This window comes from Erinaceus europaeus, chromosome 16, assembly GCF_950295315.1.
Source record: "Erinaceus europaeus chromosome 16, mEriEur2.1, whole genome shotgun sequence".
Lineage (NCBI taxonomy): Eukaryota > Metazoa > Chordata > Mammalia > Eulipotyphla > Erinaceidae > Erinaceus > Erinaceus europaeus.
The window spans coordinates 42,644,099-42,664,424 of NC_080177.1; the positions used below are offsets into that span (position 1 = coordinate 42,644,099).

General features: G+C 37.9%; 1 protein-coding gene across 2 annotated transcripts in view; it reads left to right on the plus strand.

The window, feature by feature from the left end:
• The window catches only part of ERO1A (endoplasmic reticulum oxidoreductase 1 alpha), a 76,488-nt gene extending 60,419 nt beyond the window's left edge, over positions 1 to 16,069 (plus strand). For both annotated transcript variants that reach the window (XM_007535521.2, XM_060174956.1), the window contains 3 exons: positions 7,775 to 7,861; positions 9,838 to 9,971; positions 11,798 to 16,069. In XM_007535521.2, coding sequence (XP_007535583.1) covers positions 7,775 to 7,861; positions 9,838 to 9,971; positions 11,798 to 11,858 — 282 coding nt within the window. In that variant the 3' untranslated portion in view covers positions 11,859 to 16,069. The remainder of the gene's footprint in view (positions 1 to 7,774; positions 7,862 to 9,837; positions 9,972 to 11,797) is intronic.
• The last annotated feature ends 4,257 nt before the right edge of the window (positions 16,070 to 20,326 follow it).

Below are 20,326 nucleotides of genomic sequence, written 5' to 3' on the forward strand. Positions count from 1 at the left end.
AGCCCTGTCTAGTACCTGATCTGAGTGGAAATGCTTCCAGTTTTTCACCATTGAGTATGATGTTGGCTGTAGGTTTGCTATATATAGACTCCACTATCTTCAGGAATTTTCCATCTATTCCTATTTTTTGTAGTGTTTTGATCATAAAGGGATGTTGTATTTTGTCAAAGGCTTTCTCTGCATCTATTGATATGACCATGTGGTTTTTGGTCTTGCTTTTGTTGATGTGGTGGATCACATTGATTGATTTACTTATATTAAACCAACCTTGCATGCCTGGGATAAACCCCACTTGGTCATGATGAACAATCTTTTTGATATACTGCTGTATCCGGTTGGCTAGAATTTTGTTCAATATTTTCGCATCTATGTTCATCAGAGATATTGGTCTGTAGTTTTCTTTTTTGGTTGTGTCCCTGTCTGCTTTTGGTATCAGGGTGATGTTGGCTTCATAGAAGCTGGCAGGGAGTATTCCAGTGTCTTCAATCTTCTGGAAGACTTTTAAAAGTAGAGGTATTAGTTCTTCTTTGAAAGTTTGTAGAATTCATTTGTAAAACCATCTGGTCCAGGACTTTTATTTTTGGGGAGATTTTTGATAACTGTTTCAATTTCATTAGCTGTGATGGGCCTGTTCATGTTATCCACTTCCTCTTTACTTAGTTTTGGAAGTTGGTAGGTATCTAGGAAATCATTCATTTCTTCCAGGATCTCTAACTTGGTGGCATATAGTTGTTCATAGAAGCCTCGCATGATATGTTGAATTTCTGCAGTGTCTGTTGTGATATCTCCTCTTTCATTTACTATCTGATTTATTTGGGTCTTCTCCCTTTTTTGTTTTGTGAGTCTGGCTAAAGGTTTGTCGATTTTGTTTACTCTTTCGAAGAACCAACATTTACTTTCATTGATCTTTTGTATGGTTTTCCTATTCTCAATGTTATTTATTTCTGCCCTAACTTTAGTAATTTCTGTCCTTCTGGTTGCTTTAGGGTTCCTTTGTTGTTCTTCTAGGTCTTTAAGATGTGCAATCAGGCTGTTTATTTGTGCCTTTTCTTGTTTCCTAATGTGTGCTTATATAGCTATGAACTTCCCTCTTAGGACTGCTTTAGCTGTGTCCCAGATATTTTGATAGCTTGTGTCTTCATTTTCATTGAACTCTCGAAACATTTTGATTTCTTCTTTGATTTCCTCTTTGACCCAGAAGTTGTTAAGAAGTGTACTGTTGAGCTTCCACATTTTGGCACTGTTACTAATCTTTTGTTGATTGTTAAGTGTTAGTTTAATTCCACTGTGGTCTGAGAAGATGCTTGGGATGATTTCAGTGCTCTTGAATAGGCTGATGTTGTCTTTGTGGCCTAACATATGGTCTATCCTTGAGAATGATCCATGTGGATTTGAGTAAAATGTGCATTCCAGTTTCTTGGGATGAATGACTCTGAAAATGTCCAATAGTTCTAGTTTATCTATCTCTTCATTTAGCTCCCTTATGTCTTTACTGATTTTCTTCCTGGATGATCTGTCAAGTTGAGATAGTGGGGTGTTGAAGTCCCCTACTATGATTGTGTTACTGTTGATATATTGCTGTAGCTCTTTCAGTAGAAGTTTGATGTATTTAGAGGGCTTCTCATTGGGTGCATAGATATTAATAATTGTTAAGTCCTCTTGATTGACTGATCCTCTGAGCATTAAGTAGTGTCCATTCCTATCTTTTTTAATCTTATGTATTTTAAAGTCTATCATGTCAGATATGAGAATAGCTGTTCCTGCCCTTTTTTGTGGGCCATTGGCTTGAATGATAGTTTTCCATCCTTTCACTTTAAGTCTTTGTTTGTCTTGTTGCGTTAGGTTAGTTTCCTGTAGACAACATATTGTTGGGTTGTGTTTTCTGATCCATCTTCCTACTCTGTGTCTTTTAATAGGTGAATTCAGGCCATTCACATTTATTGATATCAAAGATTGAAGATATTTTAACGCCATTCTTGTAGAGTTTTAGAGTGTTTTGATATATGTTCTATTTGTGGTGGTCTGGTTGTTTATAGGAAACCTTTCAGAACTTCTTTCAAGGCAGGCTTGGTGATGGTTGCTTCCTTCAACTGTTGCTTGTCTGAGAAGGTTTTGATGCTTCCATCTAGTCTGAATGACAATCTAGCAGGATATAGTATTCTTGGCTGAAAGCCTTTCTCATTGAGCACTCGATAGATATCTTGCCATTCTCTTCTGGCCTGTAGTGTTTGTATGGAGAAGTCTGCTGCTAATCTTATGGGTTTTCCTTTTTAGGTGACTCTTTGTTTTTCTCTTGCAGCCTTGAGGATCCTTTCTTTATCCTTATTCCTTTCCAATCTAAGTATGACATGTCTTGGTGTCTTTAGGTCTGGGTTAATTCTGTTTGGGACCCTCTGGGCTTCTTGAATCTTTATGTCTTTGGTGTTGTCTAGACTAGAGAAATTTTCAGCTATTATGGCCTGGAGAACGCTTTCTTCCTCCCCTTCTCTTTCTTCCTCTGGTAAGCCAATAATGCGTATATTGTTTCTTTTGAAGTCATCCCATAGGACTCTGTTGTTGTTTTCAGCATCTCTTAATCTCTTTTTGAGATCTCTTACTTCTTTTTTAGTTGTCTCTAATTCATCCTCAATCTTGCTAATTCTGTCTTCAGCCTCATTGATTCTATTCTCTCTGCCCTCTACTGCTTTCTGGAGTTCATCTATTTTGTTGCCCTGCTCTGATACTGTTTTAGCTTGTTCAGCTAGTTGCCTTCTTAGCTCAGCAATTTCAGCTTTCAGCTCTCTAATAACCATGAGATTATTAGAATTTTCTTCCATATTCTCATTTGTTGTTCCTGCAGTTCTGATTACAATTTTTTCAAATTCTTTACTCACTCCTGTTATTATTTCCTTAGCTAATGTTTGGATGTTGAACTCGTTGTTTTGTGCTTCGCCCTCTGGAGGACTTTTAGCTGGACTCTTGTCCTGGTTCGAGTCTCCATTATTTTTTCTTGTTGTTTTAACCATTTTATATAAGTTAACAGTTTTTTCAATCCCTGAGTTGGAGTTCAGTGGTGTAAAAGCCTTTTTTTTTCCCCCTGTAGGCTATGGTAGCCTGAGGGCTTTTAAACTATCAATAGGCTTCTTGGCTTAATCACTGACTCCTGACCAAGAGATAAAGCAGGGTGTGGCAGAGATAATCCAGTGGTTATGCAAAGAGACTTTCACAGCCCTTCAGCTATGCCACCGAGGTATAGGTCTTCTCCTGAGTTTCCCGGTTAGATCTCTGTGCCCTGGTGTCCCTCCCTGTTGCTGCTCCAGATTCTGAGGGTAGTAGCAATGGAGACTCAGAGTTGTACTTGGTGAGTCTCTGGGGAGTCCTTTCCTCCCTTCAGCTGTCCCCTTGTTGGTGGAGCAGACTGGAGGTGGTGTCTCCACTGACAAACTGTCGAACTGTTAGCAGTCACTTAATCTCTCCTTAGGCCCCTCTCTCCTCTCTATCACCAGCCACGCGTGTTTGTACTCACGGGTGATTTACTGGGTTCCTGTGGTCATTATAGTCCTGTCTTGTTTTCGGTCCGGGTGGTCTCCTTTGGTATTCCTAGTTGATCCGGGAGAGGAGAGGAGAGGAGAGGAGAGGAGAGGAGAGGAGAGGAGAGGAGAGGAGAGGAGAGAAAGCGATCTGCTGCTCGTAGCTCCGCCTCCGGAAGTCGAATCCCATATAGCTGTATCTTATAAAGTAATGCCAGCAGTTGTTTCTGTTTCCCCTGGTCTAAGCTTTTAGAAGATTTAATATTTCAAAGAACATATCATTATTCTCAGGCAGAAGTTGAAAAACAAGATCAGAAACGAAAACACAAGTAGAACCTGGAATGGAATTGGCATATTGCACCAAAGTAAAAGACTCTGGGGTGTGTGGGTGAGGAGAATACAAGTCCATGAAGGATGATAAATGACATAGTGGGGGTTGTATTGTTAAATGGGAAACTGGGGAATGTTATGCATGTACAAACTATTGTATACTGTTGAATGTAAAACATTAATTCCCCAATAAAGAAATAAATTTAAAAAAAGAAAAAGAACATATCATTATTAGAAATGTATTAACAATTGTAAAACATTAATCCCCCAATAACGGAAAGAAAATGTTAAAAAAAAAAAAAAAGAAATGTATTAACAATTTGAGCCCACTGTTAAAATTCAATCTGATTACCAGTTTGAAGTCTTAAGTGCATAGATTCAAGGAACGTATACTCAGCCTATTGTCTATGCACCAGAAGTTTGAGAGACTTTATCCATTTTTGCCCTCCATATTAATTAAATAGTTATTTGTGAGACTGTAAGTTAGTAGGAGTGTATATTAACACCATTCCTACCACCAAAGTCTGTTTTCCTCCCCTCTTGCCCCTCCCCCCCAGTGAATCTGAACATCCACCTTCACCTTCACCCTCCACCCAGAGATTTTTACTTTAGTACCCTGCTCCAAAATGAGTCAGATTCTGCATGGAATTTCCCATTTTGTTCTTTTTTAGCTTCTGTTTGTGAGTGGGATCATCCCATACTCATCTTTGTCTTTCTGACTTAACCTCACTTAACATAATTCCTTCTAGCTCCATCTAAGATGGGTCAGCAAAGGTGGGTTCATTGCTCTTAATAGCTGTTTACTGTTCCATTGTGTATATATACCACAACTTTCTCAGCCATTCATCTGGTGTTGGGCACCTGGTTTGCTTACAGATTTTTGGATGGGGTCATTTGCTTTTTTGTTGCTAAGTTTGCTGAGATCTTTATATATTTTGGTTATTAGTCTCTTGTCTAATATATGGCATGTGAAGATCTTCTCGATTCTGTGAGGGGTCTCCTTGTTTGAGTGATGGTTTCATTTGCTGTGCAGAAGCTCTTCCATTTGATGTAGTCCCATTGATTTGTATTTGTTTCTGATTTTGTTTTCCTTGCAATTGGGTTTGTATCACCCAAGATGTCCTTGACGTTTAGGTGGGAAAGTGTTCCACCAATGTTTTCCTCTAAGTATTTGATAGTTTCTGGTCTAACATCCAGGTCCTTGATCCATTTGGAGTTGATTTTTGTTTCTGGTGAGATAAAGTGGTTCAGTTTCATTCTTACATGTGTTTCAACCCAGTTTTCCCAGCACCATTTATCAAAGAGAGCCTCCTTCCTCTATTTAAAATTTTGGGTCCCTCTATCAAACATTAGATGTCCATAGGTGTGGCAGGTTAGTACTGGGCTTTCAATTCTGTTCCACCAGTCTGTGTGCCTATTTTGTTCCAGTACCAGGCTGTTTTGATGATGATGGCCTTATAATATAGTTTGAGATCTGGGAATGTGATGCTTCCATTTCTGTGTCTTTTCCTCAAGATTGTTTTGGCAATTCTAGGTGTTTTTTGGTTCCAGATAAGTTATTGTAGTTGGGGGCCGGACAGTAGTGCAGCAAGTTAAAGCGCACATGGCACAAAGCGCAAGGACTGGCATGGGGATCCTGGTTCAAGCCCCCGATTTCCCACCTGCAGGGGGGTCGTTTCACAGGCGGTGAAGCAGGTCTGCAGGTGTCTATCTCTCCCCTCTCTGTCTTCCCCTCCTCTCTCTATTTCTCTCTGTCCTATCCAACAATGACAACAATAACAACAATAATAACCACAACAATGATAGACAACAAGGGCAACAGAAGGAGAAAAATGGCCTCCAGGAGCAGTGGATTCGTAGTGCAGGCACTGAGCCCCAGCAATAACCCTGGAGACACACACACACACACACACACACACACACACACACACACACACAAAAAAAGATTGTAATTTTTGTTCTGTTCTCTTAAAGAAACTTGCTGGGACTTTGATGGGTATTGCATTGAATTTGTCTATGGCTCTGGGGAGAATATTTATTTATTTATTTATTTATTTATTGCAGTCGGCGCTGGTTTAAAACAATCAAGGTTTATTATGTGGTGGTTCAGCAGTAACAAACGGTATATTTTAGGTACAGCAAAATAAGCAATTCTCAGCAAAGATATAGATTACTCATTATTTGATTATACTAATTCTTTGAATCCATGAGCATGGAATATCTTTTCATTTCTCTGTATCATTTTCTATTTCTTTGAATAGTAACTCATAGTTTTCAGTGTACAAGTTTTTCACTTCTTCAGTCAGGTTTATTCCTAAATATTGATTTTGCTCGAACAGTGAATGGGAGTGATTTTTGGATATCCTGTTCTTCAGACTTAGTGTTTGCATAAAGAAATGCTACTGATTTTTGTACATTGACTTTGTAGCCTGACACCTTGCTATATTGCCTAATTATTTTCCATAGCTTTCTGCTGGATTCTTTAGGTTTTTCTGTGTATGCTATCATATCATCTACAAATAGTGAGAGCTTGACTTCTTTCCTTCTAATCTGTATTCCTTTGATTTCTTTCTCTTGCATGATTGCTATGGGGAGAACTTCCAATACTATGTTGAAGAGTAATGGTGATAATAGACTAGTCTAGTCCCCGATCTGAGGGGGAATGCTTTCAGTTTCTGTCTGTTGAATATGATGTTGGCTGTAGGTTTGTCGTATATGGACTCCACTATCTTGAGGAATTTTCTATCTGTTCCTTTTTTTTGTAGTGTTTGAGCATGAATGGGTTTTGGATTTTGTCAAAGGCTTTCTCTGAATCTATTGAGATAATCATGTGGTTTTTGGTTTTGCTTTTATTGATATGGTGAATGACCTTGATTGACTTATGTATATTGAACCAGCCTTGCATTCCTGGAATAAATCCCACTTGGTCGTGATGAACAATCTTTTTGATATACTGCTGTATTCAGTTGGCTAGCATTTTGTTCAATATTTTGGCATCTATGTTCATCAGAGATATTGGTCTGTAGTTTTCCTTTTTTGTTGTGTCCCTATCTGCTTTTGGTATCAGGGTGAGGTTTGCTTCATAGAAGGTAGAAGGGAGTGTTCCTGTTTCTTCGATCTTTTGGAAGAGCTTTAAAAGTATAGGTATTAACTGTTTTCTGAAGGTTTTGTAGAAATTGCTTGTAAAGCCTTCTGGTCCTGAACTTTTATTGTTTGGAAGATTCTTAATAACTATTTTGACTCATCTGTGATTGGACCATTTAGGTTTTGTAGTTCTTCCTGGTTCAGTTTTGGAAGGGTATGTTTCTAGGAATTCTTCCATTTCTTCCAGATTTTATTATATTTATTTATTTGATAGAGATATCCAGAAACTGAGAGGAAGGGAGATATAGAGAGGCAGAGATAGAGAGATACCCAGAGCACTGCTTTATCACTTGTGAAGCTCTCCCCCTACAGGTGGGGACTAGAGGCTTGAACCCGGATCCTCGCGCATTGTAACGTGCACTCAACCAGTTGTGCTACTGCCTGGCCCTCTCCCAGACCTATTGACTTAAATTTTTAAAAAAATTTATATATATATATATATATATATATATATATATATATATATATATTTATTATTGGCTAGAGACAGAGAGAAATTGAGGGAAGGGGGAGATAGAGATGCAGAGAGATAGAGAGACACCTGCAAACCTGCTTCACCACTTGTGAAGCTTTCCCCCTGCTGGTGGGGACCAGGGGCTTGAACCCAGGCCCTTGTACACTGTAGTGTGAGTGCTTAACCAGGTGCACCACTGCCTGGCCCCTGTTGACTTAAATTTCTTCCTCACTTTTATTTATATGCTATAGCACCTTACACAGTGCTAAAGCACATAGATGGTACTCAAAAGATTTTACACACTACATTTTAATAAAATTATGTTACATTGTTTTAGGAGGACTTTCGACTACATTTTAGAAATATTTCAAGAATCATGGATTGTGTTGGTTGTTTTAAATGTCGATTATGGGGAAAGCTTCAGGTAAGTAATTCTAGCCCAATTCTGTTTTTATTCTTTATTTTTATTATTAAAAAATAACCTTGGCGGAGGGTAGATAGCATAATGGTTATGCAAACAGACTCTCATGCCTGAGGCTCCATAGTCCCAGGTTCAATCCCCCGCACCACCATAAGCCAGAGCTAAACAGTGCTCTGGTAAAAAAAAAAAAAAAAAAAAAAAAAGATTACGACTTCGGGGGTGGGGCGATAGCGCAGTGGGTTAAGCATACATGGTGCAAAGACCAGCATAAGGATCCCGGGCTCGAGGCGGTGAAGCAGGTCTGCAGGTGTCTATCTTTCTCTCCCCCTCTCTGTCTTCCCCTCCTTTCTCTATTTCTCTCTGTCCTGTCCAACAACGAATGACATCAACAATGGCAATAATAACCACAACGAGACTACAACAACAAGGGCAACAAAAGGGGGAAAAATGGCCTTCAGGAGCGGTGGATTCATAGTGCAGGCACCGAGCCCAGCAATAACCCTGGAGGAAAATAAATAAATAACCTTTATGTGGTCCGGGAGGTGGCACAGTGGCTAACGCACTAGACTCTCAGGCATGAGGTCCTGAGTTCAATCCCCGGCAGCACATGTACCAGAGTGATGTCTGGTTCTTTCTCTCCTCCTATATTTCTTATTAATAAATAAATAAATATTTTTAAAATAACCTTTATTTATTTATTGGCTAGAGAGAAATTTTGAGAGGACGGGGGAGATAGAGAGTGAGAGAGGTAGAGAGATACCTGCATCCCTGCTTGACCACTTGTGAAGCTTTCCTCCTGCAGGTGGGGCTTGGGGGCTTGAACTCAGGTCCTTGAACATTATAACATGTGCGTTCAACTAGGTGCTTCACCACCCAGCCCCTTTTATTTATTTATTTACTTATTTATTTATTTGCCTCCAGGGTTATTGCTGGGGCTCAGTGCTTGCAGTACGAATCCGCTGCTCCTAGAGGCTATTTTTTCTTTTTTGTTGTCCATTGTTTTTTTATTATTATTGTTGTTGCTGTTGTTCTTGTTGGATAAGACAGAGAGAAATCAAGAGAGGAGGGGAAGATAGAGAGGGGGAGAGAAAGATAGACACCTGCAGACCTCCTTCAATGCCTGTGAAGCAACCCCCCTGCAGGTGGGGAGCCGGGGGCTCCAACCGGGATACTTACACCAGTCCTTGCACTTTGCACCATGTGCACTTAACTGGCTGAGCCACTGCTGGGCCCCTATTTTTATTTGTTTATTTATTTATTTATTTATTTATATTTTTTAATCTTTATTTATTTGTTGGCTAGAGACAGTCAGAAATTAAGAAGGAAGGGGGTTAATAGAGAGGGAGAGAGACAGAGAGACACCTGCAGCCCTGCTTCATCACTTGTGAAGCTTTCCCCCTGCAGGTAGGGTCCAGGGGCTCGAACCTGGGTCCTTGTGCGCTCAACATGTAACATGTGCGCTCAACCAGGTGTGCCACCACCTGGCCCCCTCCCTATTTTTATTTTTAAAAAGATTTATTTATTCACGAAGAATAAATAAAAACTGGAGGTGATTACGCTTAGTGAAATAAGTAAAGAGATAGAAGAGATGGTTTCACTTATATGGGGAATTTAGAGATCTGGTTTACATGAACTTGCCAAAGGGAAAAATAAATCCAAACAAAACAGAAGCAAACAATGGTGGTTATCTTTGGGAGGTGGAGGGTAGGGATACAGAATGTTGGTAGTGGGTGTGGTGTGGAACTATAAATTATAAACATACAATCTTATAACAAGCTGTTAACAATGAATAACAGTAACAACAACAACAACAAAACACCACTCTGGTACGTGTGCTTCCAGGGATTGAATTTAGGACCTCACACTTGAGTGTCCAATGCTATATCCAGTGCACCACCTTCTTGGCCACATCCAGTTCTATTTTTAATTTGTTCTTTGCACAAATAATTTTCTGATATTTTTTCTTTTATCTGTTATAGACTCAGGGTTTGGGCACTGCTCTGAAGATCTTGTTTTCTGAGAAACTGATAGCAAATATGCCGGAAAGTGGACCTAGTTATGAATTCCATCTAACCAGACAAGAAATAGTATCACTACTTAATGCATTTGGAAGGTTAGTTTGAATGTAGTAAAACTGATTTTGCTAAGTCTAATCAACACATTTGAAAGGTTAGTTTCAATGTACTAATTAACACATGTATCTTCAGATAAAACCAGGTAAGAACTATCCTTTTAAATGAAATTACCTTGCTACAGAAGTTCTATGATCTTATGAAGTATGTAGGTAGACACACAATCTTTAAATGACATTATTTGTTTGTTTACATTCATTGACATTTTTAAATTTTTTAATATTTTATTTATTTATTAATGAGAAACATAGAAGGTGACAGAAAGAACCAGACATCACCCTGGTACATGTGCTGCTGGGGATTGAATTCAGGACCTCATGCTTGAGAGTCCAATGCTTTATCCACTGTGTCACCTCCCAGACCACATTCATTTTAATTAATTAATTAATTAATTAATTTTTTTTTTTTTTTTACCAGAGCACTCTTCAGCTCTGGCTTTTAGTGGTTTTGGGGATTGAACATGGGACCTTTGGTACCTTAAGCATGAAAGTCTTTTTGCATAACTGTTTTTGCTATCTTCCCTATCTTTATTAACTTTTTAAAAATTCCCTTTTTGTTGCCCCTGTTTTATTGTTGTAGTTATTATTGTTACTGATGTCATTGTTGTTGGATATGACATAGAGAAGTGGAGAGAGGAGGGGAAGACAGACGGGGGAGAGAAAGACACCTGCAGACCTGCTTCACCGCCTGTGAAGCGACTCCCCTGCGGGTGGGGAGCCAAGGGCCCCAACTGGGATCCTCACTCCGGTCCTTGCGCTTTGCGCCACCTGCTCTTAACCCATTGCGCTACTACCGACTCCCCCGTTATTAACTTTTATATTCATAATTCATTGCTATTTGGAATTCAGTATTCATTGTAATGAATTTGTATATATTTTTCAAATTAAAAGTAGCTTTTTGTGATGCTCAAGTATTTTTTAATGTTCTAAGAAAAAAAAATCATCCGGTTTAAGTGTATCTGAAGAGTTGGTTTGTGAATTAATAGTTATATAAATAGATTATAATTTTTATGTTTTTCTTTTAAGATTTATTTATGGGGGAAGAAGAGAGAAAGAAGAAAGAGACAGAGAGAACACATAGTATCACTGGAAAATGTGATGCTGAGAATCAAACTCAGGACCTCATGCTTGAGAGTCCTTGCTTTATTTACTAAGCCACCACCCAGACTGCAAATCAGTAATTAAAATTTTTATTTTTACTGGACTGTCAAAATAGCTATGCTGTTTTGCCTTGTGTGTAGTCCCCTCTTCCTTTTTTCTTTTGCTACTAGGTTTGTTTCCTCCTTTCCTTTTCTCCCCTCCTTCCCTTCTTTCTTTCTTTGACCTTTGGTACCTCCAGCATGAAAGGCTCTTTGTATAACCATGTACTGTCTCTCCAGACCACGTGTTATTTTCATTTTTTATAGTCCAAAATCTTTGATCCTTTGTACACTTACTGAACATGTATAGTAATTACTTTTAAATTTTCATTTCTTTGTATGCATTTAAGATATGTATATTAATGCTTATACTTTATACTTAAGTTGATTAACTTATTATATGATTATACTTATGAATACTAAAATACATAAATACATATACTTAGTACATTTTCAAACTTTAAAACTAAGTTACGAATACTTAAATTTGTGAACAATATTATTTTCATTTTGCCATGTCAAATTAAGACTCAAAATAGATTAAGTGGTTTCTGTACCTTCAAATTTGTTGAAATAAATTACTTAATTTTTCTGTGCTCTAAAAATGCAAACTTACAGAGAAAAAATTATCTAAGATAGCTTCTATTTTGTTTTTGTTTTCTGTTACAGAATTTCTACAAGTGTGAAAGAATTAGAAAACTTCAGAAACTTGTTACAAAATATTCAATAACAAAAATTAGTTGAAATACCTGTTTCTGGACAGTAAAGAATAAACAGCGGGATTTCACTTAAAGGCATAATTGCAATGACAGTCTTAAGTCAAGCATTTTATATAAAGTTACTTTTGTAAGAGGAGAGTTACAATGCTTTAAGAAAGCAAAAATTTTAAGTTGTATTAAGTCTACATATACTGTTGTTGTGAAGAAAAGTAATACTTTGATAATGTGAAGCAAATTTTAAAGTTTGTTATCAAATTGAAATGCTTAATTTCATATATTGTAAAACTAAGTTATGTTTTAAATCTTTCAAACTAGAATTTTGTGTCACATAAATACAACTGTGGCTAATGAAATCATCATTTAGTATGAATATGCTAAATAGCATTATGAGTGGACCACAATTAACAGCCTAAAGTTTTTTAGTCCATTTAGGGTTACTAGACTTAGTAAATAAAAATATAGACTGTCTGGTTACTTTTGAATGTCAGATAAACAACACAGTTATTTTAGTTGTTATTGTTTGTTTAATATAAGTATGTTGCATGCAAGTTGGTACAAACTTATACTAAAACATCTTTCTTATTTAGAATTCATATTTAACTGGGTGGCCTTATTTTATCTGACAACCATAAAACTTTGGTATGAAGCAGATCACCTTTAGAATTATATTGCTATTTTGATTGGGTTGTTTGGTATAGAAAGACACGATGACAACTCAAAGGCATATGAGATTTCTAAACATTGCAAAAAGTTGAATAGATTTGTATACTTATTCTTATAACTTTCCCTAATATTGAATAAAACATTTTATTTTTATATAATTTCAAATTTATAGCCAAATTTTCAGGATAGTATGAAGATTCGCTAATAGTTTATAATAGCTTTATCTTTCATACTCTGATCATCTGAAAGTCAGTTATAGGTATTATACCCTTTGAACCCTAAATACTTTGTTGTGTTATTCTGAATAGTTTTTCTTTTGTATAGTTTTTTTTTTAAATAAAAAATATTTAGAACTCTAAGGCTTAGGATAAGGAAAGAGTTCCAATCTAAAGTGCTTTGTGAGTTTTGTTGGCCTTTTTGAGTTTGATATGTATATTTATAGGACATATTATTTTATTTTTTATTTTTGTGCTTGAAGTTCATTTCCTTTTTCACCCTAAAACCTGTAATTTTGGGAGGATTTCATTAATGGAAACTCTTTAATGATCAAAATACTTTGGCTTAGACTTTTAAATCACATTATGATTATAGGGGGAAGAAGAAACTGTATACCTCAGAATCATCTGCCCTTTTTAATATGTGTCTTAGCAGGTAAACCATATTGAGCTGTCATATTACTGATAAAGCAGAGTTTATTTTCATAATGGTTTAGAAATGTCATCTTATACTTTTCTGTGTCCGTAGGACTTGGTATAGTGCCAAATAGAGGGTTTCCAATAAATACTGAATTAATATATGCATATATATTTATTATATTTTAAATGAATTTATTATAGAACCAAATGTAACCATATGTGACCTATTCTCTCCCTCTCTCTCTTTCTCACTCTCTGTCATGCACACACACATTTTCTCAGATTAGGAGAGGAAAAGAAGCCATTAACCTACAATTTAGGTCATATTATTGGAGACTTAGAGGACTACTAAATGAACACAATATATAAAAGTTTAGGGACATTGTGGCACTCTGAAAATATGTAGGTGGGTTTAAATGATAATTTTGTATGTAAATCTCTGACATGCCTTTACACTCATTTAATAGTCTATCTTTTTGAAAGGACATTTCTTTCTTTGCTTTGTTATGACCCTTTAGGTCCTTTAACTAAAATCTATCTTCTGGCTTTTTCTCTCTTTTTTTCTTTTTTCTTTTTTTTTTTTTTTTTTACCAGAGGACTGCTCAGCTCTGGTAAATGTGGGGGACGAACCTGGGACTTTGGTGCCTCAGGCATGAGTCTCTTTGCATAACCATTATGCTATCTACCCCCACCCTGGCTTTTTTCTTTTGAAGCCAAAAACTCCAATTCTAAATCTGTAGTACAGTTCATAAGCCATCTAAGAAATATTTTATTTTAATCAGAGACCAGAGCACTGCTCAGCTCTGACTTAATGATGGTGCTGGGGACTGAACCTGGGCTCTTGGAGCTTCAGGTAGGAGAGTCATTTACATAGCCATTATGCCATCTCGCCAGCTCCATATTTTCTTTTAAAATTCATTTATGAGAGAGAGACAGACAGACACTAGAGCATGGCTCAGCTCTTGCATTTGGTGGTGACTTTGATTGAAACTAGACCTCAGGCAAGCAAGTCTAGTGCACTCCCACTAAAGAATCTCAGTTCCTAGAGTTTTTTGTTACTGAACTACCCCCCTCCCCCAGTATGTTCTACTGTACTGTTCACAACCTGTTTTCCTTCTTGAGTTCTTTACATTTCACTAGGTCTTGGATTTTAAAAAATTATTTATTTTTTTATTGCCACCAGGGTTATTGCTGGGGCTCAGTGCCGGTACTACAAACCCACTGCTCCTGGTGGCCATTTTTTCCTTTTTTCTTCTTCTTTTAATTAGGTAGGACAGAGAGAAATTGAGAGAAGATGGGGAGATAGAGGGAGAGAAAGACATTTGCAGACCTGCTTCACTGCTGTTGAAGTAGACCTCCTGCAGGTGGGGAGTGGTGGTTCAAACCTGGGTCCTTGAGCTTGGTAATATGTGTGCTTAACTGGTGCACCATCACCTGGCCCCCCCTCATTTACTAATACTACTTCTTCCTTCCTTCCTTCCTTCCTTCCTTCCTTCCTTCCTCCCTCCCTCCCTCCCTCCCTCCCTTCCTTCCTTCCTTCCTTCCTTCCTTCCTTCTTTCTTAGCCACAGCACTGCTAGGCTCTGGTATATGGTGGAACAGTGGACTGAACCTGGGACTTGGGAGCCTCAGGCATGAGAGTCTGTTTGCATAAACATTATGCTATCTACCCCTGCCCCTAATTTACTTCTTAAATGCTATTCCTGAAGATTTTCCTCTTGCTCATTCCAGTGCAACTATTTGTAAATCTTTATCTTTAGTCCAGACTTCTCACTCCATCTACCTACTGCATATCTTTCATTGATTAGTCCCATAGATACTACTGTATATGTCTTAAAATGCTCATTCTAACCCAGGTCCACTCTTATTCTTATATTTCTTACTTTGGTTCATTTCAAAGTCATCATCTAAATTCTCTTTATTTTTTTTAATTATTTATTAGAAAAGTAGGAGAGAAAGAACCAGACACCTCTCTGGTACATGTGCTGCCAAGGAATGAACTCAGGATTTCATGCTTGAGGGTCTTAATACTTTATCCACTGAGCCACCTCCTGGACCAACATCTAAGTTCTGTAGAATCACTTATTTCCTCCATCTTCCTCCTATCCAGTCAATGTCTAACTGCTATGAATTTTATTTCTGTGTTTCTGATATATCTGTTTTTCCATTGTCACTGTTCTTATTTGAAGGAATGTACTATGATGTCTCCTTGAATTTAGCCTGTCACCTCTTTTTCTCCACACTGCTATCAGAGTTGACTTTCTAGAAGCACCCTAACAATGTTACTCCACACATACACCCTTCAGTGACTTCATAAACTTTTGTTAGAAAAATCTGATCTTTTTGTTTGCTATGCAGGATTCTCTCTGATATATGTCTATGCCCATCCTCCACCTTGTACTGTTAACACAGATGACACTTCTTCAGATTCACCATTGTCAGGCCTCTATACTTTGGTGCATGTTATAAAGTGCTCTAGCCATCCTTCCACAAGTGGGAAATGATTGTATATTTGCAGAGCTAGCATAAAAAAATCACCTCTGTGGAGTCTCCCTTGGTCTTTCCAAAGAGGATTATCTTGTACCCTGTTTTGTGTCACCACTGTAATTATAAGCTACCTCTATTGTATTACTTATTGTACTGTACTGTTTACCTTTTAAAGCCTCTTTTACTAGAATGTGAGCTTCTTAAAGGCAGGAAAAGGAATTTTATCCATTTTTTTGCATTTCCATGTTATTATTATCTTTGGCATATTAACACTTTAAATTAAAACATGTTTGGATACATTGCTTTTTAAAGTGACAGCTGTATCATACTAGAGATCACACCTTCCACTTCAAATATTAATTACAGTGAGCCAAGACTTCCAAGGATTTGTGGACTTGGGGGCAGGGGAAAGGCATCAATAAAGTTCTTAAAATTGTATTCAAAGTTTGTTGTGGTTTTGATACTTTGTGAAAGTGATCTGTTGTGGAAAAAATAAAGGGCCAGGTGGCTGTGTACCTGGTTGAGCACACATGTTACAATGTGCAAGGACCCAGGTTCGAGCCCCCAGTTCCCACCTGCAGAGGGAAAGCTTCACAAGTGGTGAAGCAGTGCTGCAGGTATCTCTGTCTCTTTCCTCTATTATCCCCTTCCGTCTCAATTTCTGACAGTCTCTGTCCAACAAATATTTAAAAAAAAAAGTTAAAAAAGAAAAAATAACACCCCCTCCCCCCGAAAAGACAACATTACTGAGGAATTTCTTGACTAAAACAAAAAGGTTACTGGGTGGTGGTGCAACTGGCAGAGTGAACACATTTCCATGCAAAGGAACCCAGCGTCAACCCCCTAGTCCCAATCTAGAGGAGAAATTTCACAATCAGCAGTGCTGTAGGTGTCTTTCCCTCCCATTCCCTGTTTTTCTATCAAAATAAAGGGGGGGGAGGACACCAAAAGTCGTAGAGTCAGTAATGCTGGTGGCAAATAAATAATTTAAATAAATAAAAACCTGCTCAGGATTATGGGCTAGATGGATTTCTTCCTGAATAAGATACTAAGAGAAAGGAGAGAATTGTTATGCATTACTTTTTACATGACTATGTATTATGGTATTTTTTTTTTTAGTGACAATAATGGTTTTCAAGATTATAAGATTACAAGGGTATAGTTCTATACTTTACTCACCACCAAAGTTCTGATAGCCATCACAGCTTTCGTAGTCTTAGCTTAATGTTTGAATTAACATGTACTATCTAATAAAGTATTGGCATTTTAAAGTATGGCATTTCATGTAAAACTAGCTTATAATACTGAGACATGATTTCTAGATGTATATAATTACAAACTCACTAGAAACAAACTGTTTTAGCCCCCACATCTGTGGACAACCAGTTTTTGATAGAGGGTACAAAACATCAAATGGAGAAAGGAAAGTCTTTTCAGTAAATAGTGCTAGGAAAATTGGGATGAAGTATATAAAAGAGGGAAACCAGGGTGGGGTGGTAGGTAGCACAGCGGATTAAGCACACATGGCACCAAGCATAAGGCCTGGCGTAAGGATCACGATTTGAGCCCTCAGCTTGCCACAGTGGTGAAGGAGGTCTGCAGGTATCTGTCTTTCTCTACCCCCTGTGTCTTGCCCTCCTCTCTCAATTTCTCTGTCCTATCCAACAACAGCAACGGCAACAAAAATGGGAAAAAATGGCCTCCAGGAGCAGTGGATTGGTAGTGCAGGCACCAAACCCTAGTCATAAATAAACCTGGAGGCAAAATTTAATTTGACTACATCAAATTAAAAAGCTTCTTCACAGCAAAAGAAACCACTACCCAAACCAAGAGACCCCTCACAGAATGGGAGAAGATCTTTACATGCCATACATCAAACAAGAGTTTAATAACCAATATATATAAAGAGCTTACCAGACTCAACAACAAGACAACAAATAACCCCATCCAAAAATGGGGGGAGGACTTGGACAGAATATTCACCACAGAAGAGATCCAAAAGGCCAAGAAACACATGAAAAAATGCTCCAAGTCTCTGATTGTCAGAGAAATGCAAATCAAGACAACAATGAGATATCACTTCACTCCTGTGAGAATGTCATACATCAGAAAAGGTAACAGCAGCAAATGCTGGAGAGGGTGTGGGGTCAAAGGAACCCTCCTACACTGCTGGTGGGAATGTCAGTTGGTCCAACCTCTGTGGAGAACAGTCTGGAGAACTCTCAGAAGGCTAGAAATGGACCTACCCTATGATCCTGCAATTGCTCTCCTAGGGATATATCCTAAGGAACCCAACATATCCATCCAAAAAGATCTGTGTACACATATGCTCTTGGCAGCACAATTTATAATAGCCAAAACCTGGAAGCAACCCAGGTGTCCAACAACACATGAGTGGCTGAGCAAGTTGTGGTATATATACACAAAGGACTACTACTCAGCTATAAAAGATGGTGACTCCACCGTTTTCAGCTGATCTTGGATGGACCTTGAAAAAATCATGTTGAGTGAAATAAGTCAGGAACAGAAGGATGAATATGGGATGATCTCACTCTCAGGCAGAAGTTGAAAAACAAGATCAGAAAAGAAAACACAAGTAGAATCTGAAATGGAATTGGCATATTGCACCAAAGTAAAAGACTCTAGGGTGGGTGTGGGTGGGTGGGGAAATACAGGTCCAAGAAGGATTCAGAGGACCTAGTGGGGGGTTGTATTGTTATATGGGAAACTGGGGAATGTAAAAAAAATAAAAAAAAATCAGAGATGACACAATGGCAGCACATCAGATTTCCATGCCTAAGGATCAAAGGTTTCAGGGTCTGTTTGGCACTACTATAAATCTGAGCTGAGCAGTGTTCCTTCTTTCCTCTTAATAAAATAAATAAATATGTAAAAAAAATGCCTTATAGACTCTTAAACCAAGGTCACCTCAAAACAAAGCAAAGAAACAAAATCATAATTAAAAAAAAAAAAGGGAAACAGGACATATCACCATGCACAAAGTCAACTCCAAATGGATCAAACATGGACATTAGACCAGCAAATACACAGAAGAAAACACTGACAAAATACTCCATTATGTCTTTGAAGAACCAATCCAACAGCAAGGAAAAGAAAAAAAAAGCAATGGGGTTACATCAAACAGAAAATTTCTGCACAGCTAAAGGAATCATCACCAAAACAAAGACACCATGCTGGATGGGAGGAGATACTTGCATGACATATATTGGACAATGGGATAATAACCAAGATATATAACGTCCTCACAAAACTCGGTAACAGAAAAAAAAAATTGAAAATTGTGGAGAGGATATTGTCAGAATTTTCACCAAATAAAGATATCCAGATGATAACAGATATGAGCAAAAGCTCAGGCACTGACTATCAAATACATACATATAAAGATAATGATGAAATAACACTTTACACTTATGAGTATGTTATATATTACAGGAAACAAGCAAGTGCTTGCAAGAAAATGAGGAGAATGGAACCCTTCTACACTATTGGTAGGAATGTGAATTAGTCCAACCTCTGTGGGAGGAGTCTGGAAATTCCTCAGGATAGCAGCAATAGACTTAAATCTATGACTTGGCAAGTGCCCTTGTAGGGATGTACCCAGAACACAAAAACATCTATCCAAAGAACTATGTTCAAAGTAGCAGTTTTTAGTAGCCCAAATTTGGAAGCAATCCATAGGTTTAATGGGCAGATGAGTGGTTAAGAAAGTTGTAGGGGGTTGGGTGTTGACGCACCAGGTTAAGTACAAGAATCCAGGGTCCAGCCCCTGGCTGCCCACCTGCAAGGGGGTCACTTCACAAGCGGTGAAGCAGTTCTGCAAGTGACTTTCTCTCTTCCTCTCTATCTCCCTCTCCTCTTTCAAATTCTGCCTTATCCAATAAAATGGAAAAAATGGCCTCCAGGAGCAGTGGCTTTCTAGTGCTGGATGGAGCCCCAAAGATAATCCTGGAGGCAAAAAAAAAAAAAAAAAAAAGGAAATGAAATGAAATGAAACATTTCTCAACTACAAAAAGTCATGAAATCATCTCCTTTGCCTCCTTTGGTGAGACTTGAGGGAATCATGCTGAGAAGGAATGATGATCTCACTCATAGGTGGAAACTAAAACACAAGACAAGAAAGGGAAAGTACAAGGTGTGACCTGAGTGGGTACTGTGTATTGCAACAAAATAAAAAATTCTGGGATTCTGGGGGTGAGGGACAGGGGAGGGGAAGGGAGGTACCCAAGTGTACTGATGGTGGAGAAAGATAGGATGAGTGGTGGGAGTCATTTGCAGACACCTACCACGGGGGAGATGTTTCTGCCACTATCCTGTAAACCGCTATTTCCTCAATAATAAAAAATTTGTTTTGGGCAGGCGTAGATAGCATAATGGTTATGGAAAGAGACTCTCATGCCTGAGGCTCAATGATAAAGTCCCAGGTTCAATCCCCCGCATCACCGTAAACCAGAGCTGTGCAGTGCTCTGGTGTTTCTCTCTGCCTTTCTCTGCATCTCTCTCAAAAATAAAATAAAATAAAATAAATAACTTTAAAAAACAACAAATTTATAAAAAAATTGTTTTAAAGAAACAAACCTTTTTTTAATGATAGCACTAGAGTTTTTATTGTTCTATGATAGAAACTCAATCAACAGAGTCCATTAAGATAGAAAATAAGAAAACCAGAAATCCAAA